We start from the raw sequence: 23,942 nt of genomic DNA, 5'->3' as shown, positions 1-23,942 counted from the left end.
TTCTAAACACTCTTTACACTCTTTGATAATTTGCTGAGTATTTATCAAAATAGAACTGATGGAGTTAATGGCCTTACTTAACAGCTAAAGCTCTTTGAATCACAAGATGCCTCTTTCAGATTAAAGTGGCACTGAAAGAGTCCGAGTTCAAATCCATTCCCATGTATTCAGCGTCTTTAAAGTCTTTCTCTTTTTCCACAGTTCAAGATGTTGGCACTTCATGAATCAATCTCAAAGGATATTAAAAAGCAGCAGGAATAGCCTACAATGAGCCAGAAGGTTTCTTCACAAAAAGAAAAAAAGAATGTTACATCTGCCAAGTAAAGCACTAAAAAAAGTAATAAGGAAATCCAGACTTAACTTAATTCATGCCCACATACATATGCATTCAGATACAGCCTTTAATGACATTCATGCTTCCAAATAAGTTCTAAGGCTGAAAGAATAGACAGCAGCTCACCATTTCTTTATCATTATGTATAACCTTATGTACTAATCCAAGATAATATTTAAGTGTTGCACTGAACTATTACTACCCCAGTGTCATTTTGTGTTGCTTTTCATGGCATCCCACAGAGCACTTCAAAAATATTAACTCATTTACTTGCACAACACTTCCCTAGGACAGCATTTTCTGTAATTTTAACTGCACCGCAGCTAAATTAGTAACTTAACTCAGAAGCATCTGCTAATACAAACTCCTTATTTAGAAAACCTACAGCCTCATTTCTCAAAGTATTAGTGTTAACTCAGAGCAAATCTCTTGCTTACTCTAAGGACAGATCTAAAAAATGTAAAATTATGGCATGAAAATCTGCTTTCTTTAAAGTATCACATCAACTCCATGGCAGGAACAAGAATAGAAAATAATTCTCCACAATGTTACTGAGCTGTTTTAACCAACATTATCTTTCTTCAGTCATTCTTCTAAGCTAACCTGCAAACCTATCCAGCGTGTCTGGATACAGAAAGAAAAAATAAAGTAGGGATTCAGAAAGCAGAGCCCTGACTGCCTAGGGAAGTTTTTGAGCTGTAACATAACATGTTCAGAATCATATATCCTCTATCTTTCTTCTGCAGTTTGCATTTGGTTCAAGAGGGCAGTCACATGGTCTTCAATGGGCTACTGAAGATACATTCCAGGATGCTGTCACCAACACCAAGTGAGGAAAAAAAAGATGAAAATTCTCTGTATAGATTCAAAAAAAGTCGTGCTGAGCCCATTATATCCATGCACCTTCCAGATTCTGTAACTAATGAAGCAGAAGTCCACAGACAATAACCTCATTCAGAACAACAACAAAGTTATTTTTCCCCCCAGAAAACTATCCATCCTGTGCATGGAATGAGACAGCAGAGCCATAAACAACCACCTGTTCCTTAACCCCTTTCATCCACTGAGATTGCTTCCACCCTTGCTCAGCATAGAAATGAGCAAAGGAATGAGACATTCCGAGAGCACAGAAGGAAGCTTCTGTAGCTTCAGTTTTTGCCCTAAAAATTGGTCCCATCATGGCTTTATAACAGTTAAAGGAAAACATCTCCTTATCTGAGACTGCGTGCTCCACAAACACAAGATTCACATAGCAACATAGCTGTCAACCTCTTGATTTTATATTAAAAATAGAGTAAACTCAATTTGCAGGCTCAAAGCTCTGGCAACTTAGAATAGAATTCTCATGGAAGTTACCCAAAAGTTATATGGTTTCAAAAGCATTTTTATCCCAGTTTTGTGTTGGTTCTTTTTTCTAATAGTGCTGTGACACGCTTGCAGGTATTATCTGCAGTCATGAATCTTACTTATGTATGAACGCTAGCAGTCATTTTTATTCATCACTATTTCAGAAAGAGATTAAGGAAAACACCATTTATCTTTCCTCTAACAGTGAAAATTGCAGGATTTAACCCAAATAATACTACTCAGAGAAATGATTCTTGCTGGCTAGAACTCAATTTTTAGCTGGATTTGTTCTTGGAAACAACTGAACCACTTAACAAAAAACTTTCTCAAATCAGTGAGAAAATACGCAGCTTAGAAAACTTCAGTTAAAAGTGCTACAGCTTGAGAAAGTCCCACTTTAAAAGGGTATTATATTGTATGGAGCTGACCAATTAATCTATATCTGATGTTCTGACATGCAGATATCTGCCACTCAGAAAACAACTGTAAGTAAATTCGTTCCTTAAAATATCTACTCAAGCCCCCCACAAAAAGAAATTTACTCCCCTGTCTTTGATATAATACTGATCCAGTAGGAATTATCACATATGCAATGAATTACACCACAGACTTTTCATCTCAAACTGCTTTGAAATATTGCTTAGTAAACCTACTAGAGTTAGTTTTTCCAATGAAAAAAAGACTTCTTAAACTAAGTCTTCACATCCTGAGTACTCCATGTGGTTCACATTTGCTGTTTCTTGAAAACAGTTTCCCTAAAACTTACACTATTTGATTTCATTTTCAGTTGAAAGTTATAAATGCTGGGGAGGGAGACAGGGGACAAAAAAATACATTCAGAATGAACTCAAATATTAGTGTTAATTATATTTATAGCATGCTAGCACAGAACTTAAATCTCAATAAAAACCCAAAGATGTCTTCAAAAACCGTCAGAAACGAATACAACCAGAGAATAGCAACCCACAACTGAAAAGTACAGCAGTAACAGCATGGTGACAAAGTCCCTAGCTACAGCAAATAAGAACAAACCCAAATACAGCAGATGCAGAAAAAAAGGAAAATTACTACTCACCTTCAGAAAGCCACAGGCATGCAGGGACCTCCAGCAAAAGATCCCCTCGCCTCTACTGCCAAACCTTAAATGAGGTCTGGGAAGGGCTGGATCCTGGCTCCAGCCTTCTGGTCACTCAGGTACATTGCCTGCACCTGAGCTCCCCTGGGTTGGCCCTGCCTTCCCACCAGGTGCTCCATCACTCAGCATTTCTACTACAGATGGTATGTGTTGGATTTACAGTTTTGAGTAACCAAATCCAGAATAAGTAGAGAAAAGGTTACAGAACTGATCTTTTCAGCTAGGACCTCTAGCACTCAGCATAAAGAAATACTAATGGTTGATTTGGTTGTACTTTGGAGTCAAAACAACATATCAGTTTGAATAACCCTCTGCAAACAGTTCTTACTCACCTGTGGGTGAGGGAACAGAGTACTCCAGTGGCCTATAAACCTAAGTTAGAGCTCAAACAGAAACAGTTTCTAAGGACTGTGACCACTTAAAAGTTCCAGGTGTGTCTATCTCCTCAGAGAAGTCTCTATGAGTTCAGTTAATCTCATCTATACTTACAGTGTTATAACATCAGCATTCATGTGTAGCTGAGTTGGTGATCCTATTGTAGGAAAGTTACAGACAACACCTTCAACTGAAGCCCACAAAACAAGTCACTTTAAAGCAGACATCCGCGTTTGGTTCGATGAATCACACACGTGAGCAGCACACATTATTATCTAGATCACTTCTGCCAGAAATCAGCACATCAATATTGATACTCCAAACTGAAGTGAGTTTTAACATTCGAACAACATGAAGAACTAAGATATTCTAATTCTTTAGCCTACCAATGAAAATATTGCCCTTCCTTACTACCATCTCTCTTTTGTATCAGACAGCTATTCCAGGTCATAAAGAATACAGGAGTATCAAAAGTGAGATGAAGACAGAAAGGATGAAATGATCTGTTAGGAGATAAAGTCAGAGATAAAAACTATGTTGCCAGAACTTCCACCAAAATGTCAGATCCTCTCTCTGTGCCTCCTGAATCCCCATGCAGGGCTACAGCAAGATGAGGGATGGAATAATAGAGCTCTAGTTGTATTTTATCATAGTTTTCACCCCAAAGAAATACAAAAGCATAAGTTATTTAAACTCCATTGCTTGTAACAATCATGTTATTTTGATTAAACATTTTCTGGAAAATTTGAACAGACTCCAAGGAATTGTTTTTAACATTCTCCAACAGAGGATGTCAAAACAGTATTTTTCAAACAGCATCTACCACTTACAAACAGACTAATTAACATAAAAAGACGTCCAAAGTCAATTCAACTCTGACAGTGCCTAGCAGTGCCAAATTAGATCTGGCATCTTGAACTAGCTTCTCTCTTCCAGCAAATGAATATATGTAAATGCTGGAAAAGGATTCACACAAAACTGCTCTTTGCCCACGAACTGCACTAGAAGTGTCCTCTTCATCCAATCTGTTTCTTCTCATATCTTTTCATACCATATACATGGTAAAATTAGGTAGAACAAAGATACTTTACCAAGCATCCATGAATTGTTAGATACATACAGACTAATACGTATGTGGGCTGAAATCTTGATGAATGGCAAGGCTCCTACTGAAATAAGTAGATAAATTTTAACTTGACCAAGTGCCCATGGTGCAGAATTTCCTTAATTACAAAGGAACTGGGATTTGATGAGCTAACAACTTATGCCAGTGTCTCTGTAGTTATTTCATGTACAGATTCTAAAACTCAATTTTTAATTTCAGAAAAGTCCAGTAAAATAATGAATTGCAAAAAGTCACGAGTGCATTGTGGTCTAAGGCTTCAATGTGACATAATCTTATTAAATGATAAACAAAGATCATGCACAAGAGACACGTAGTACAAAAAAAGATCAGAATATTCCTAGAATATAAGTATTTGGACCACTCCTAAACTATAAGTGCATTTGGACCACTGTTAGTTTGATTCACCATACAAAGATGAGATCCTTTTCAGGGTCTAAGTCAGGATCCAAAATCCTACAGACATTCTGAACTTCATGTTCAACTGACAAATGTGGGTCCTCCTCCTGGTAAACACAAAAACAAACCAATATAAGTAATCTTCAGATAAACTGTTTGCATTTTGTGACCCTCTTGAACAACACTGCCTGAAGGCACGATTTTTACCCCAAACCAGTTTTGACATTGCAGCACTACATGATCATGTTTAAATGTCATCTGATGATTCCTATTAAAGTGTCACAGTTCTGTTGCTACAGCTAATTTAATTCTAAATGAATTTTCAAAACCAAGACTAAAGTTCAATGGAAGCCTGAAGCTTTGAGGAATGGTAAAGCTTTGAGCCTGAAACACAGTGATATCCAACTTCAATCTGTTAAATAGCCACGGAAACATCATGAATCTGTGATTCATTGAATAATGGTACATAAAGTAATGAAGTAAGACCTTCCAGATTGACATTGCATTACACATCTTTCCAGACCAGCACTCTACTTTCATCCACAAACTGCTCATGATGCTCCAGATGAAAAGAAAACAACATACTCCTTCCACTGTTTCACACAGAGTTGGAAAAATTCACTCTACCATTTTGCTGATACATTAGCTTACAGATTCAATCTAAACATATGACTAATGAACTTATCTAGTGAATTACTGAGTACCATCAGGTGATGCTGATCTCATATCGGGAGGCTATGTTTGGTTAAAAAAAAAAAAAAAAAAGAGTAATAATTCATATTGCTTTGTAACCAGTTACAAATCTTGTAAAAAGGACTTGCAATTTTACCCCCTCCTAATTTTTTTTTCATTCCTATTATGAATAACAGAAAGACAATCAGATAATAAATGCTACAGTAATTGCCATTTGACACACGAGCAAATGAAATCAGAGAAGTTACCTAAGCAATCACACACACACAGCTGGAGGAAGAATGAAAGAAACCTGGGAACCCTGCTTACTATTTCTTGCTATTCCCACTAAGAAAGATATATATCTTTATCTTCCCTTTGCAGACAGAAGAACAAGAGTATATAGGAAGAATGTACCTTAATTTATGAATTCTTTTAATAATTTCTTTCTGAAGTTATTGACAGGATGATTATGAACAACAGAATCATGAAGGCATTTAAAAGCACTAGAAATTCAATAGTATTTCTAACATAGGACAGTCTTTTTTGAAAACATCAAAGACGAAAACAACTATTAGAGTCACTCTTCTAAATTGAACACTTGTTTTAAAACAGTAAGGTTTGTCATTATTGTGTATATTCAAATCTCAAGACATACCAGGACAATCACAAGAGACCAGTCAAGAATAATCCAACTCATGTAATGTCACATCAGCTTTTACGAGAGGCACAGGCTTTACAATTATGTTAGGCATGTGTGCTGCCAAAGCGCCTCACGTACAAATTCTTCAAGCAAGCAATTCATGGCACAGATGCTGTCTTCAGAAAATGTGCAGCCTTTTCCACTCACGTTTCCCATACTTTGTATGATTCATTTGCAAATCCCAAATTACACAAAGAAAAACATCTTCTCAGTCCAATCAGTCCACTACTGCACATCAGGAGCAGTGAAACAATATCAAATATCAGGGTATCCATTAGAAGAGCAGAGCATACACAGAAGAAATCCTATATTAAACTCATCATTGAAAATGCAGAAGCGCAAGCATTGACAAGTTCAGCTTTTTAAAAATAAGTGAGATTTAAAAGATTTAAGATGGATAATGCATAATTAGATTCTCCACTGGCACATACACACCACTGACTGAAAATTCACTGAAGATGAGAGCATATAAGAAAAGCACTGTAACAGCCCAGTTACATCATGGCAGTGTCATCATTCCAACACAGGTCCCAGAGTCGCGGTACACCAAACAATTCAGTTGCAGACTACAAGAATTAAAATCATGAATTAAAATGGAAAGCAGCTGGGCCTGAATCCATAGCCATTCATGTCAACAGGAAGGTTCTACCTGATTACAGAGGGCCTTGGGGCAGGGAGACATCGCAGCAGACCTGCTCTTAATTTGTGTAATGGTTTCATCACCATGTACTTCCCTTCACAGTCCTTTGCTACAGGACCACTTTACATTCCAGACTTTGACAAAAAAACATATCCTAGTGGCTGTGTACTTCTAGATCCAACCTGCTCAGGCCTTAGTCCCTCTTTCTATCAGAAATTGATCTAAACCCAAATGTGCTCCCCTACACATTTCTTATTTCAGTCTTAGTCTCAGTCCCAAGACATGACCTTGACACAGACCTCAGTGCTATTTCCCCAAGATTCCTATCTTTTGGCAAACCCTCACCCTAACCTCCTCCACATCACCTCCAGGCAGACCCTTCCCTACATTTCTAGTCTCCTCCTTACACAGAAAGCCTGACCTTTTTCTACCCATTCCCAGACCTTGCCCTTGCTGCCTTTCAGACCACAGTTTCCTTTTTCATTTTTATTTTGCTCATTTCGCTCCACATCTTGCTGTCTAGTTTTTGTCCTTCCTTTAATGCACTGAAGCAATTTCATTTTCCAAAAACCACCCCTGCAGCTAGGGAAGGGGATGGAGCACTTTGAGAGCACAAAGATAGACAGTGTCCCTACATTGTCTCTTACACTTTGCCCAGATCAAACTTCTGCAGTTCAGAATATGCAATCACAAGGAAAGAAGGGCTCTGTCACAGAATATGCCTAGAGCATAACAATTTACATAGCATTAACTGTAAGGATTCATCAAGGCCTTCCTTGTCACAAGCAAACATTGTTTGTAACATTTCTGACTTGACATCCCACCAAATCAACCACAGACTTTCTTCAGATCTCAAGTTCCATAAGGGTATCAGCACTTCTCAAGTAAGAGTAACTATTTTTAAACAAAAGAAAATCCATGCTTCCCTCCTCTCCTTCCCCCCACACACATAGCTTTGTTCTTGTAAGCCACTGAACTCTTGGCTGAAGTTTTGGAAAAAAAATTAATAAATAAATTACTCAATCTGAGGCAGATGCTTGGTGTTAATGGAGAGAGAACTTAAACTAAAACCTAACTCTTAATGTTGATTCTAACAAGCGATTCTACCAGTCCTGTTTGCAATAACAGTACAGGCTTTTTAATTGCATTGCAGTGTTTTTAATTCATTGTTGGTTTTTTTTGTTGGCTTTGACTTTTTTCTTTTAGTTAAAAATAAGGCGCTACATCAATGCAACCATTACTATTATTTGTACAGGATCAACAACAGGAGAAAAGCACCCAACACAAAAAATTAACGTGGCATGGTTCACCAAGTGCCTTTCATTCTCTAACCTCTTAGTGTTTAATATCCTGCATTGGATACATGTAAGCAATTCCCATAACAATCTCTTCTTTTACTATGGTGTCACACGTACAAATTAAAGCCATACTGCTCTAAGTGTTAGGCTGCAGTACCACAATCACCTAAGCAGTCTCTCCCCAACTTGAGTCCATCCTTTTTTTTTTTCCCTTATACAAGCAGTCTGTTGATCCCATGGTGATGCAAAATTAAAAACAAAACAAACAAACAAAAAAAAAAAAAAAAAAAAGGACAAAACACAACCAACAATCAACAACACTTTTTTTGTGTGTTTTATCTCCCCGAAGCAGCTCTCAGAGGAATCAGGCATGTCAGATGGTTGTTCAGTTTGGAAGAGGGCAGAAACAATTTACACTGGCTCAAGCCAGTGAGGTACTGATGCTCAGGCAGTGCAACTGGTTGGAAAACGGAATTTCACAAGGACAGAAGCTAATGTTGAAGCTTTTCTTGCCATTGAGAATGGAAGTAAAAGTTAAATTGCTATGTAAAATTAAAATGCTTTTCAATAGACATTTGTAATGATTAATCTTTTCACACAAGTCATACTGAGGCAATTCATTTTTGCAATATCAGAACAACACTATAGAAAAGCACTAATGATGTGCTTTGTAGAGTATCCATGCTATTCTAAGTTCATATCTGAATACATTTACAAAAAGTCCAAATGATTGTTTTCTGAAACAGTTTCCTTAATGAAAAAGTTATTGAATTTAGATGCAATAAATAAGCAATAAAAAAATAAATGACTTAAAACTCTCTCCCCCTTTTTGTTTTGCGATTGTATCAGTTTTTAAAATACTTTTGAAGAAAGAACAGTTCAGTTGAAAAGCATTTATCAAGCGGAAAAAGGCAGCAATTACATAAGTAATACATTAGAAGTACTGTGGTAGATGCACTCCTGTATCTGTCCTCTATGATTCTGTGTTGCAGCTGAAGAGCAGAATCGAGTGGAGCAGCCCCTCTGCTGCACCGGTATCACAGGCTATCAGCTTACCTTTTATTTACTTAAGGCTTCCTCTTCATGTACAGGGAAGCCAACTTCCACTTGTGCTCGAGGGACCAGTAAGGATTTGTTCAAAAAATCAGCAAGCTCTCCCCTGGCTTTTAGATGTTTATTTAACGCTGAAGTTTCCCTATAAATGCCAAGTTTCTAACCACTGTTTTGTGACTTAGAATTTGCTTCAAATTACTGAAGAGGGCAATTCACAGAACAATTCTCACTCCCTTTGCAGCAAGTTTGTGTTTCCCAGTCTTAGAGAGGAACATAGGATGTAAAGCACTGAAACGCTAATTCTGGTAGCAACAGAAACCAATGGATAAAGTAGTACTCTGGTACTACTACAAAATATTACTATTCTTCTACAAAACTGCATGTTTAATAAAAATTGCAGAAGAAAGTTGAAAACATTATCTGAGAAGAAACAACAAACAAAGTGCTTGACTTTATACATGGCACTTGTAGCACTAACTGATGGTAAAATCCGATTAAATTCTTACTGCAGCATATAATAAAGTGTCCACTTAAGGAGCCATGTCTAGCTGTTTACATCTGTCAAGCTGCTGAAACTGCAGCTGTAAAAGAATGCTTTTGATAATGACAGCGGAACTATGATTAGTATGATCTGTGTTATTCAAGCAAAAGTGCCAGAAAAGGCTGTCTCCAAGCACAAAGTTACTGACCCAAGATCAGTGGTGCAATAGTACAACATTAGCACATTTCTTAAGTGTAGTGGCAAAGGACTACTTAGTCAAAATGTACTTCCCTAAAGAAAAGCTCAGCTAATTGACCAGTGGTGCAAAGATGCCTGTAATTTTACTGATGGGGCTGACACTTTGTTTATGGAATTCAAGCTCAACAGATTAATACGCGTTAGAACAGCAAAGAAAATAGAAGAGTGGATGCGCTGGGTCATTTCACTAGAGTTGAAAAGAAAAATGGTGACCTGAGGCTGTGTACTGACCCAAAAAAATGTGAACAAATAGACAAAGAGGGAGTATTTCCATTTACTAACTAAAACAGACACAGGCAGTACTTGAGTAAAATTGTTTTCAAAGCTAGATACATCTGCAGGCTTTTGCCAGATACCTCTAAGTGAGGAGACTGCAGAAGCTATGAACTTTCAATGCACCATTTGTCCGTCCTGATTTCAAAGGGGTCACATCTGTCACTAGAGCCTGAGCCAGTCCACAGAACACAAAACAGTACAACTGCTTGAAGAGCTGAACACTGTGAAACTGTTTTGCCAGGGTACTGAGTCTGTAAGGGAGGCTGAATAAAATAGAAAGGACTCAGGCCCGCAAGAGCAAGTCAGGACAAGAGTTTGACCGAGACAAAGGCCAGTAAGTCACTGCACACCACTGGGAAGGACAGAGCACTCAAATTTCAGTCAAACACCTGAAGTTAACATCCAATTTTCCTATAGCATTATAGGATACCACCCGTAGTTGTATTACTATAGAATTCAGATATTAAAAAGAACTGAAAAGAACCTACTGGACAAAATGGCCAAGGAAAGATCAAAAGCTAGCAGACCAACTAACCAACTGTTGATGATGATCACAGCGAACAAGAGAAACAAGGACACTACTGATAAAATCTCAGACAGCAAGACAGTGGTGTTCCTGACTGTAGAGGCAGCATCTGATTAAAATCTCGAGATTTTGAACTTTAGTTCACTTTCCTGTCTCTATACTAGTTGCCTTCAAAAAGACAACTCTAACCACAACTACGATCAACAGCTCTGAGACACTTACTGTAGAGGAGCCTTACTTTGCAAACACTAGCAAGGGAAGTCTGTATGCCAATACTTCTGACAAATATACCATTATTTACAGTTTCTAGCTGTTCATTAAAGGACAACTTTTCAGTGGTGCCGATGTACTTTTTCATCAGTAGAGGTAAAAAATGCAGAATTAAATCTCAACTCTCAATAAAATCTGCATCTTTAAATCTCAGTGAGTATAACTTGGCCATGCTTAATAATACTTAGAAATTTATGAAAGACTAATGCTCTGCTGTTTATCAATTGATTACATACAAATGAAAGTTCCATTTATCACATCATTTTGGATTTAAAAAATAGCAGAACAAAAGCAGGTAATATACCAGCCTCTGGATGCATAACTGTGCTTGCATTTTGTAAGAAGTCTACCTGAATACCTAGAACTCTGGTAACACCACGCAAATGTAACACTTGCTCATGTTCAGTGCTTTCTTCCATGTATCTACATACACACACGCTTCTCAGCAAAGGAATCAATCCTCCAGCTGTACATCCTGAAACTCATGTTTAGGTGTTACTTAGGATTCTTTGCTTCTGATTGCTATTATTCTGTTTTAGTTCAGAGATGAGATGAAGCAGAATACATGCATTCTGCTTCTCTATGCATTGTACAATGAAATAGGTTCATACACTTGCCTTCACTTCATTAGTGCTCAGATTCAAGAAAAGAATTAAAAATATCTAACCTTGAACCCATGAATTCTTCCTACTGACTACGAAGAGGCTTAAGCACATGCATTAGCACTTTGCTGAAAAGAGGCCATTTCCTGAAAGGAATATATACACTTAGGATTTGCTTATGTAAATATGATTTCACACACATACTCTCCACCTAGGGAACAGCATCCAATAATTGGTATGTAAAGCACGTGCACGCACCTATATGCAAGAGCACTTTTGCACACTGACTTTTTATACATCCTGGTCTAACTAGAGGCATGGCTTAAATGAAATGCCAAGCTTCTTTCTTGAGATTGAATGAATTAACATTATTAGCTTGATAATAACCACAGCATAATGACATGCTGAGGCCTAAGGCAACATTTCAGGAGAATTTTCTTAGAAATTCAGGCCTGATAGGAGATGTTAATGAGTTCAGAGAAGTAAATATAGCTCTTTAAATAGCAAATGACAACTTGTCTATAATAGTAAGTTTCTCAGCACATTCACAAACGTTTCTGCTTACGAGCTATAAAGTGACTTTCATTTACTTGGACTTTGGCTCTCGAGAACAATTGCTATCCTAACACACCAACAAAAAGAGTGCAAATACACAAGGGGACCGCAAATGAAACGCTTGTTAGGGCCTCACAAGGAAACCATACAAACACCTTATTTAATAAGTTTAATTAACCAGCTCTTTTCTCAACAGCACCGTGCCCAGCAATGCAGAAAGGCAAATTCTCCACTCAGAAGCTCTGCTTTCCTTCCCTGAATTAATAATATTTTCTCTTTTATTCTCAAAGAACGCAGCCCAGCAAACCCCAGCAGCAGCTGCTGTTAGTGGCTGGCTGTGGCACCAACACTGACTATTTTTTACAGCATGGCTGAGTCAATGCTGACCCAGGCTCCAGCAAAGAGAAATGGCTTAATGAGGTTGGGTTGTTTATAACCTCTCACTGTAGCACTTTCTGCCACCCTTACGAAGCAGCACCTACATATTTCTCTAACTGAAAATATTTTTACAAGAAAGCATCCATACATCAGTGCCCAATTCTATTAAATCTAATGCAAATGCTGACTGGAGAAGACGCATTTGTAACTGTAAAAGCTGCATGGCAGAAGAGATATGGTGCCCTAGAAAGGTGCCAGGCACTCCTTAAAATTCTTAATCTCCTGCAGACTCTGAAAGTGAACACAGGCTAATGCAATTCTCACCTCCAGATCACAGCTTTCAAAACAAAGTCCCATAATTTACATACTTCACATTGCACTTTCATGGCACATTGAGTCACAAGGATGTCCATTAGTTTTAATGTACTATATTAAAATGACTGGCAGTAAGAGGCCGTGCAATTTCCTGCCAAGTACTTTATTTTCTGCACCAATCTGAATGGGAAAAATATTGCCACCAGTTCAGCCCTTGCTTCATTCTTAAGATGCTTCTGTACACATCCATGGTGCCTCTCCAATCAACTGCCCCGGTAAGAGGTCAGCAGGACTGGATCAAACTAAACAATGAAAAGCCTTTTATTAGTAATCTTCTTATGTCAGTCAAACAGCATCACTAATATTAAGAGGATAAAAAGCAAAATGATTTCTTTTCCTGTTGCTAGGGATGACTACAACAGCTGGAATTGCAAAGAGCTCTGCAAGTTTTCATTCCCAAAAAAACAGAACGTGTCCACAACTAACGCGACCAGAGCAAGATCACAAGATGTGCTGAGATATGGCAATAACCTACAGCTCTGCATGGAAGCCGCTGCTTGGATCTCACAGTTTACATGCCTTGGTCACTTCAGAGATCTCCCTCTATCAAAGCGACTCTGATCACAGAAGTTCAGTGATAAGAGGAAGCATCAGATCATTCCAATGACCTCTGTGCTAAAACAAACCTCTCCTCAGCTGTCCCTGTAATCCTGATAACAATCTTCTCGTTCCCTCCAGGTAATTGCTTCTATCCATTCTCGGGAGCTCTTACTGCACAACTCCAAATTCCAAAAGAGATGTACCATAATCTCAGCACTATCACTGAGCCCGGTGCTCCTTAGAGGTTCACCGCGTTCCACACGGGAACACCATTCCCACAGAGAAAAGCCCTTTATAACCAGGCAATAACGAAGTATACACTGCAAAAAGCGAGGAAACTTTCCGCTTCTCGTTTCAGTCATGCGAGCTCGCAAGGTTCGCTCCCATTCATATAAACACGAGCGCAGAAATAAGAGGATGGAAGGGAGAGGGGGAAAGGAGCAAGACAACACAGAAGGGATGTGAAAAGGAAAAGAAGAGACACGGGGGCGGAGGGAGGGGGGGGAGAAGGAGAAAGATTTAACGCCGCTGCGGGGAAAACAAGCGGCCATCCCGAGGAGCTGCGAACCAGCGCAGCCCAAGCGCGATCAACTGGTGCTGCGCTTCCCGCTTACCTCCGCACAGCAGCGCCCCGAGCAGCAGTCCGACAGCCTGCGGGCAGCGCGGCCCTCCGCCGCCGGCGGCCCCCGCCATGCCGAGGAGACGGGGCCACGTCCCGGGAGCGGCTCCGGGAGCCTCCGCAGCCGCCCGGTCAGCCCTCCTTGCGGGCCATCGCCGAGCGCGCCTCGCTCCCAGCGCCGCTCAGCTCCGCGCCGGGCTCCCGTCCATCCCGCCGCGCCTCCGTCCCTCAGCCCTCCGCGCTCCGCCCGAGCGGTAGCGGGCCGGGGGGGTTGAGGGGGGGCACAGCACCGGGGGAAGCCCGGGTTGACAGAACCGCGCCGCGTTCTCCGAGCAAAACTTTTCCAGCAAAGGACGAGGGAGATCCCGGAGCCGCCGGAAATCCCCGGGCTGCTCACCGCGGTCGCCTTTCGCCGCGGCTGCGGCCGGCTCCGTTTCCCGTGCCTTTATGTGGGGGCCGGCGGCAGACGCGCGCACACGGACTTTTCCCTTCCAGGAGGAGGGGAGAAAAGCCCCAGCGGGGAGCGGAGGCGGCAACCTGCGGGCGGCGGGCGCCAATCAGGGGAATCGCTGCCGGACCCACGCGCGGCCGGGCCGCCCGCCCCCAGCACCCGCGCGGGAACTCCCGCAGCGCGGCGACCGTTGGTCTCGAGCCGGGCACCACCTGTGCTCACCCCCCTCAGCGCCCGGCCCGGGACCCCGAGAGAGGAGCCGCGGGCTGCAGCGGTGCCCTCGCGCTGAGAGATGAGGGGAAGTGGTGGCGATGAGGCGATGTAGTCGCTCAGAGCACAGAGAAGGAGAAAGACTTAGGCAAATTGACTGGCTGGAGAGGGGAACGGGAATGTGAGCATAGCTGGCCCTGCAGCACTGAGAAAGCGCCCTCAGAAACAAGGGCACAGCATTTCACCACCTCGTTCCTTCAATCGAGCTCTCTGAACTCCTGGTATAAAGTGACACGTATTGAAAGTACCAAACCAAAGGAAAAAGAGCATCACCAAAGCAGGGAAGTTTGCTGCACATGAATGCTTCCATCCAGAGAGGGCAAGAGAAACGTGAGAGAGGTTTAAATCATGTCAGTCCCATGCCTTGGCAGCACAGCCCACCACAACCCCTCAGGTGAGCAGCTCACACCTGGACTTCACTCATCTCCAGCTCAGTCTTCCCCCATTGCCCTCTCCTGCTTTCATTTCCATTTGCACTTTTAAGTTCTATCTTCCAACCATAATACTTTAACTTGGTGCTTTCAGTTGGCTGCTCTGAGTAACTCCAGCTGCTTTCTCTACTGCTCATTTACTCATAGTAGGAAAGCAAGTAACTGCTCCCCAACTCCATTTTTTAAGGCCCCTGGAAACCTTCTGCTTTTACCCTAAAAAACAAGGGCCTCATCTCTCTGGCAGCAGGCACAGCCCATCCCCTTGTGACATCAATGCAGTCCTCTGGCCAGGTAACAAAACAGCAGACAAGGCTGATTTAATCATTTCATTTAGCAAAATATGTAAATATATCCATGCTGATTCCATACAGAATATTGTTTATGCAAGACATTATTCACAGTTTGATGAGCCAAGCTGAAAAAGTCTGCTTTAAAATAGGGATTTCTGATGTCCAACTGCGAAGAACTTTGTCAGGAGAGGCTTTGCACTGTTATGGTTTACATGGGTTCATTGTATGTAGCAGCTACTTAAAACACAGGGAAAAAAAAATAAGCAGAAAGAATTGGATATGGATGCAATTGAGGTAATTTTTTTCACAAGAAAATGAAGAAACATTTCTATGTGGAAAGAACAGTGTAACAGCTAGAGTCTCTTCTGCTTGATTACGAATTCTGCACTACAAATGCTTGTTAGAGTCTAAATGTAAGAATCCAGTGGTCAACAGTAGAACACATCAGCTAACACAAGTATGCCCTACTCACACTTAAATATGTAGATATTGTCTGTGCTTATATTGTTTATATTTGACTAGATGAACTTTAGAGGTCCTTTCCAAATCATCCTATGATTCCATGTGTAAGGACATTGCAGTCAAGACAAAAGCCTTTACAAGGCAAATTTTACCAGGAAACCAAAAAACAATGCTACCATCATTATTCATTAAAAAAAAAAAAAAAAAAACAACCAAAAAACATTTAAGCTACGAAGAAAGTGTCAGTGAAAACTTACCTGGAGAGAACGTGAGGTTATTCAGAAACATTGACACATAGGGTTATGTCTTATGTATCAAATCCGACCTGAAATGCATATTGCATTATCTGAATAAAATGCTCTGAAGAAAGCCTTAAAAGATACATGTAGAATTCATTGGCAGATACTTTCATGAATAAGTAGTCATAATGAGGTGGCAAAAATGTAGAGAAGTTTGAACAGAACCCTTTTTTCTGCAGTTATCATTGTTCTTTTGAAGTTTGACTTCTCATCATTGTAGATACAATATTTCATAAGCAGAACTATCCATAGAAGCTATGCCTAAGACAATTTGTTTAGGCCAGTATCTCCAACGAAAACCAAAGGAGTTACGTGCAGAAGTCACAGTCAAAAGCTGAGCCTCTTATCTTAATTTATTTCATTCCCCATGTGAAAATAAGTGATGCTGTGAAAAATTTGAAGAACAATGCAATTAAAAACAAGCACAAAGACAGAGAAGCAGAGAGCCTACATTGGATCCTGAAAATGGCAACTGTAATAAATTAAAAAAGGGAATTGCAATTACTATTCATGCAATCTAACTTATGCCTCTAAACATGTAAGCAAGGGTATTTGGTATATGTTAAGTTATATCTAATATTAAGTCTAGATTTTGTTACCTGCTGTTCCAGAATTAGATATTGAATGTAAGATTCCAACGTTTTATTCATCTTGATTATGCTACTCAGATTATCCTGTTTAAGTCAAGGAGGTTAGTCTGCAGAAACTACGTAAAATTAATGGGTATGAATGGGATATGAATGTAGTCCTAAGGGTTCAATTCTATTCTCAACAAAGTTTATGGAGATTTGATCCCTGAGCCCAGATCTTACCTTTTAAAAGGTTATTCCTGTGAGTGAGGAGAAATGGTTAGGTAGCTTTGTTTCTGGTGATGTTTGCCATTAGGCTGACCCCTAGACTTCAGCACATCATAGCATGATCTGTCAAGGTCTTTTTCTAGGTATAGAGAATGAATTGCATGAAATTTGTTCTGAGCCATATGCAACTTAATTCCACCAAGATTGTGACAATTATTTTGATTTTTATTTGTAGTAAATATTCCACCAGCAAACACCTTTAAAGTAGTTACATAACTTGATCTCCGTATGTGAAGACATACTGCATAGGTAACTGAACACTAGCTGTAATAGCAGTACAGCTTTTTAATTTGCTATTATTCTGTTTGAGAAAGAAGCTTAACATTTATCTTACGTTAAGCATAGAGATATGTAACAAGCATCCTAAAAGGGAAAATAGTTGAAGAACAAGATCTTGCATATTTTCTACTCATGAGAAAAAAAAAAATGCTTATTTCAGGTAAAAAATGGCCACTTTTTGTGCTATGCGGATTTCCAACAATAGACTCACATAGCAATTGAACAGACCCATACAATGGGAAAGGCATTACAACAAATGTGTGATAATAGAAAGCCTAGCACAAAAGAAAAGCACAATAAAGGAAAGGAAAAAGATTGCTCACCCACATCAGAAGATTCTGTGTTAGTAGGGAAAGCTTCACCAACAGCAGAGCTGCAGAAAGAAATCCTTCCCTAATGGCTGTTGGCCCTTAAATGAGGTCTTAGAGAGGTGCAGCCACGCTCCACCCTTTCCTGTCTCACAAGTGAATTGCCTTCACCTGTGTTCCCCGGGATGATCAGGTCCTTTCCCCACATGCTCAATCAGTGGTTCAGGCTGGGACTCAACAGTTCCCATGCAACTTCCAACATCACAATCGTGTCAGCCATAAGAGTGGACTGCAAGCAAAAGTGTGCCAGAAGGAATAATTGAATAGAATGTTAGAAAACAGATGTTAGGGTTGTGAAGTCGCCAGTAGTTCAGCACTTGTGATATAACAGGCATTATAGCCTGCAATCTTGATTTTAATGAAAACAAGTTTCTAATGAAAACAAGTTTTTGACAGCTACTCTGTGATTTAGCCATAGAGCATAGGTTGTCCTTGATATATGTGATTGGTTTTGGATGTGATCATTTAGCACTGTATCTACTGCTGAAACACCCATTTTAGTTCTCCATTTTAGTCAGCTCCTTCTTGTTATCCTTGGCACTTTATCATACATACAACTCAATCAGTGTGACCTTAAACAAGTCACCTACTCTATTCCTCAATGTCTTTACGTATTTAATGGCATAATGATACAGAATTGTTTTTTACAAAGTGCATGGGAATAGGGAATATAAAGCTACATATACATTCCAGTATTCCTTAAAACTAATAGCAGTATCTAAATAAATACTTTTATAACCTCATGTATGCCTCTCTGCTCAGTAATTGTTTTTAGTTATTCATAACTGCACTTTTCTTCACTCATTTCATTAAATATAGGAATCCTTTTTAAATCCTTTGAACGTTGTCATGGCCAGTCCTTACCAAAATTGTATTCCTCATGACACCAGGTATATAAGATTCTAACAGAAAGTAAGAAAGGGTAGAACACCCAAAATTTTGCTAAAGTCTGGAGGTCACATGAAGGAATAGAATGAAAAGTTGTTCAGGATTCAGTTTTACATCATCCTTGTACCTAGGTCTGTTATCATCCCTTTCTGTCTTCCATGCTTTGTTTGCACTTAGGTATATTGCCACTTAAACTGATTTTATTATGCTTCAGTGTCACTATTTCTCCTTGAAATAGAGATATAACTTGAATCTCTACAGTTATTCACTTGTGTTTAATGCAGGTAGATTTCTATTAATGCATAGATTCAGTACATTTGAAATGTATCTTTCTATCCCAGTGCCAGTATTGTTATCTTTTTGATTGACAGAAGAAGACCTTTGGAACATATGGCACCATTGCTTCCAAACAAGTCACCTTACCTAGTCATTGAAATCTTTCCTAGTTACACTTGTGATTGTAAGCAACCTACTCAATATGTATCCATTTTGTGAGTCAACAATTTGGAGAGTCACAAGTGTGTACCTGTAGGGGAAATGCTGTCATGGCTTGAAGCAGTGATGGAGCAGCTGGTGGGAAGGCAGGGCCAACCCAGGGGAGCTCAGGTGCAGGCCATGGACGTGAGTGATTGGAAGGGGTGGAGCCAGGATCCAGCCCTTTCCAGACCTCCTTTAAGGTTAGGCTGTGGAGGTGAGGGCTTTTTGCTGGAGATCCCTGCATGTCTGTGACTCCCAGTGATAAGCAGATTTCTTTTCTTTGTGTCCCCTAGTTGTTGTCTTTAAGCAGAATCTTATTTGCTGTAGCTTAGAGCTGCACAACTCTATAATTATGGCTGCATTTTCCATTGTATTACAGCACAGCAATGCTTTTCAGTCTAAGATCTGAAGAGAAAGCTTTCCTTCATAATTCACACCAACAGATGTATGTGAAGATGTTAAAAAGCAGTAGATGTTCAAATCACTGATATCAAAATATTTGAATGTATGGACTTCTGTCCTACTACTCTGCTTATACCAAAATTAAGTGAGTTTTGGGGGAAAAAAAATTGGAGGTTGAATAGCAGGTTTTTAACATTTGATTTAGGCATTTACTGTCAATTTTTATTTACAGATTCTTTAATAATATGGAGGACATGTCTTCTGTCTGACTCCTGGCTGAATGAAGAAGCTTGAAGGAAACGGGCGCAACAACAAGGTAAAGGTTTTATTGTTTAATATATGGCATATCTTAAAGATGGTATGAGATCCCTGAATCTTTTGACATCTTAAATTCTGGTTGCAGAGACCTTTCGCATGGTATCAGCTGGATGCAAATAAGTTTTTCTGCGTTTACCTTTAAAAAATGTTAATACAAAAGATTTACCATAATTTTTAATAATTGAAGTTTTTGAAGAATCTGATCTTTTTTTCTTGTGTGCTAAGAATCTAGTGGATGGAGTCATACCGAAAGTACACCTAGCTTGTTTCTTGTGGTGGCCAAAAGCAGACTGCTCGGGAAGAGAACAAGAGTGCAAGTGCACAGTGATAGTTCTTTCCTGGGCTCAGAAGACTTGAGGCTCTAAAAGCCAACCCCTTTATTATTATCCTTGATAGCTTTCACTCCTCTAACTTATTCCAGATTTATTTTTTTTGAGCCCATCTACATTTTAACATCCACAAATCTGGTATCAGTTCTAAGGCACTTACAAGTGTTTTTATACATAAGTAGTGATTCTGTGTTCCTTAATTTTTGGGTTCAGAATCTGTCAAAAATATGTTACTATGTATATAATATACATAACTATTTTTTTCAAGATGTCCATATGTTTAGTAAATATGCAAGTTAGCAGTAACATTTGGGTCTATTAGCTTCCAGAATTGTAAAATACAAATACAACTTCATCATTTGTGGAAACCAAATGTGAGCAGAATTTGAATAGAGCCATGACTAAGTACTTTCACACAGGAAATTATTGCTGAATTCCATGGAAGCATTTTTTTTATCTTCTCTTTATTTCTTTGTTTCATCCAAGTACTACAGCTTATCCTAAACTTAGACTGCAAACTCCTGGGAGGGGCCATGAGGAAATAATTATGATCTCCAGATTCTGATGCAATAGAAGTTTGTAATCCAGTGATGCCTGTGTCTTATATAGTGTTTATCACGTGTGCAGCTTGTAGCATTTTCATAAATGAGTGACAGTTGGAGAAATTCATCCACAAGTGTTTCTGATCCCACTTATTACTTTTCTTATCCCTTTCTCCTTTTTTTAATACTTAATGTTGTATAAATGATAATAAGTTGACAACCTTAAAATGTATGAGGGCTGCTCAGAAAGTGATTCCTCCCCTCTGTTGTCATGTTGTATGGCAACAAAATATAATGGAATGTTGGTGGGAAATCTCTATTACCATACCACCAATATCCACCTCTATATTGGCCAACATAATAGATATGAAGCATTATTTCTGGAGCAGTATTCATATGTAATGAATGACATGTATTTTATGCAGTGTCAATTACTTGTTTTAACACAGAAGAATAAATATAGAAGAATACTTGTTAAGAAACAAGTATTCAGTCAGATATGATAAATTTCAAATGTGTTTGTAACTTTACTACAGCATATTTTGACTTGCTTGCAGTTGAGGCTTTGAAGTACTTGAGACACATCTGTTGCAGGCTGTATTCTGGAAAAAGATAGCTACTTCAAAGTACTGTGCCCAGGATTAATTACTAATCCAGGTGAACTCCTTGACACTTAGCTTGAGTTCAGCCATTACTTTAAACACGTGGTAACAATTATTAGACTCCAAAGCTGTATTATATATACAAGTTCTGTTGTGATTGTGCATGGAAACGGTCATATTAATGCCATATTCTCTGAAAGTTGTGATGGAGGGAGCAGCATCTGAACAGGGGTTAAAAGAAATATCTATTAAAGTGGATTATTTTTAAGCTCCAAATTCTTCTGAGGGAGTTTTGTTCTAAGGTTTTGACTGATGGGGAGTTTTCCAGCTTGGTATTTGCTTTGCCAAAGGCAAGTGATTGCTTTTTCAGTGCAAGCAGTGCCCCCTCGTGCATCAGCTAGGGCTTTCTGCATCATGCCAGAGGGAAAGCAGGAGCAGAAGGTAGGCTTGTTATTTTTTCCAATGCATCTGGTATACACGAGCAATATGACAGTGCCAAGCCTTGTTAATGTGGCATACAGCTAAACAATATTCGGATCGTTCTCTGATCATGATGGATTATTTGGTCATAACAAGCATATTATCCTTGCTTAATGAATGGAACATGCCATTTCTTCCTAGCCATTGTCAGTCTTTGATGCAGTACAATTAGCAGACGTTCTCATTTAATTACCTAGTATAATAGGACCTGAAATGCTGAAATTTAATCTTTCATATAACTACTGCTTTTCAACAGTCCCCTAGGCTAATGAGGATAATGTTCTAACCTAATGCATATTATTTATAAAGAAAACATTGCAAAGCAAGTGCAATCTTACAGGAGAATAATGCTTTGAATTGCTTTAGGAAATGTTTCGATTACTGTGGCCAATAACTGCTGTAAACTGGTAACAATACAATTAAATAGTTCTAGTTAAAAATTAATAATAACCTAGCCAGGAGAAGGAGATTGTTTGTTACTTCTATCTCTCTTTTTCCAAATCAAGTGAAGCAAAAACATGTGCTGACATTCCAGATGCAGCCATCTTATTAATAAGAACGCGGACTCTTACCTTTGATAGGAAAAATTTGTTTTTAAAAAACGAAGAATTAGAGAAACAACTTAAGTGTCTAAAAAATGAAAATAGGTGTCCAGACACATTTTGAGGAATATATACAATTCTGCAAACTATTGGAACTCCTTAGCAATTCTGAAGATCCCAAAGACCTTGTTATATAGTATGACTTGTAGGAAGTTTTTGACAGTAAACAGAGAAGTGCCTAAATCATATCATAAAATGAAATGATTGTAGAATGAAACCACTCTTTGTCTCTGGAAAACATTTCAACATTTCAAAATTAACTTCACTCTTCTATGTAGGTCTCTCTGAAAGCAGTGCCTCCTATTTATTTCCATGCAAGCTACAACAGATACCAAGAGCAAAATAACACTATTTAATAAAGCAAGTTCTCAGCTACAAAATGCTGTTTTTCAACATAGTCACCACTATTAGCTGTGCATTTTCACCAGCAATACAGGAAAAGAGCCTGTATGTCATACTCGTGAAAAATCTGCATGGCTGTCCATTCTTGGCTTGTCTTTCGTATTGTTGTTGCCATTGCTGAGGCATCCCACCCACTGCCTCGCTGTGCTCACATCCACTGTTTGGTCTTCATGAATGTTCAGCAAGTGTCAACTGATGTTAGTGGGTGCTTTTTCTTTTCCATGGAGGAATTCAATTAAATTCTATTGCTTTCCACGCTCTTCCATGGTAGGTGTTGCTTGTCAGACTGCCCCTCTGCTGTCTCACAGCAACAAAATGCAACAGAACATTGGTGGGAAAGTGCAGCCTCTATTTCTTATTCCCAGCATCTGCCACTGTGGGCCAACAGAAGAAAATAGGAGGCGTTACTTTTGAAGTAGCCCCTATGTTGACTATTTACCTTTCTGCTGAGATTGTTGTGAAGCCTACAGATGTAGCAGGATAGTTATACATTCCAAATGAAGAAATAATGGGAAAAGAGTGTGATTAATTTTCTCAGTTTCATTCTTCAATCTTAGCAATTGGTAACACCAGATAGAATTCCCCTAACACTCAGTTCATTGCTTATTGGCCCCCCCAGTAAAGTAATTTAAATCTAATAAGGGCAAGTACTTTTCTGCTTGGCTGACAAAATAAATCAGTTCTGTGAAGATTTCAAAAAAAGAACCACAATCTGTGCAAGGGCAGCTGTGGGCAAGCAGGTGAAAAGACAGGCAGAGAAGAAGGGAAGAGGAAGCAGGTCTGGACCTTTCTGGGTACAGAAAGTTGTTAGGCAGCCTTAGGTGTACTGTGGAACTATACCCTAGGGCCCAAGGAAAGGTCAAATCTGTCCTTTCTGAAACAATTATAATGGGATAAGATGATCATCAGTTATCCTCAGTTCACAGATTCAGAAAAAAAAAGCAAATTAGTTTTGTTGATTTCTTTTTTTATTTCTTTTTTTCTAATTCCAGAAATTGAGAGAAATGTTTTCATCTCTCATAATTAGATTCAGAACAGTAGCTAAAAGGAGTTTGCTCTTAGGAGAGATCTTTTTACTGTGTGTTCCAGGTGCCTGTTCATTTCTCTTTTGATCATGTGAATGCTTCACTTCAACTTTCATAAACAAACATTTGCTTTAGATAAAGAAGCCTTCGAGTATTATGAAAACACATTCCATCACTACAGAGTACTGTGAATGGTCAGATTTACAAGG

General features: G+C 39.2%; 1 protein-coding gene across 1 annotated transcript in view; it reads right to left on the bottom strand.

The window, feature by feature from the left end:
- The window catches only part of TMEM132C (transmembrane protein 132C), a 178,704-nt gene extending 164,671 nt beyond the window's left edge, over positions 1-14,033 (bottom strand). Inside the window, exon 1 of the mRNA XM_042829098.1 lies at positions 13,955-14,033. Within this exon, the coding sequence (XP_042685032.1) occupies positions 13,955-14,033 (79 nt within the window). The remainder of the gene's footprint in view (positions 1-13,954) is intronic.
- Between the last annotated feature and the right edge of the window lie 9,909 nt (positions 14,034-23,942).

Source organism: Centrocercus urophasianus, unplaced genomic scaffold (genome assembly GCF_019232065.1).
Source record: "Centrocercus urophasianus isolate 14NV4802_14NV808 unplaced genomic scaffold, USGS_Curo_1.0 seq_30, whole genome shotgun sequence".
In the NCBI taxonomy this organism is placed as follows: Eukaryota; Metazoa; Chordata; class Aves; order Galliformes; family Phasianidae; genus Centrocercus; species Centrocercus urophasianus.
This window is presented reverse-complemented; position numbering and strand designations above follow the sequence as displayed.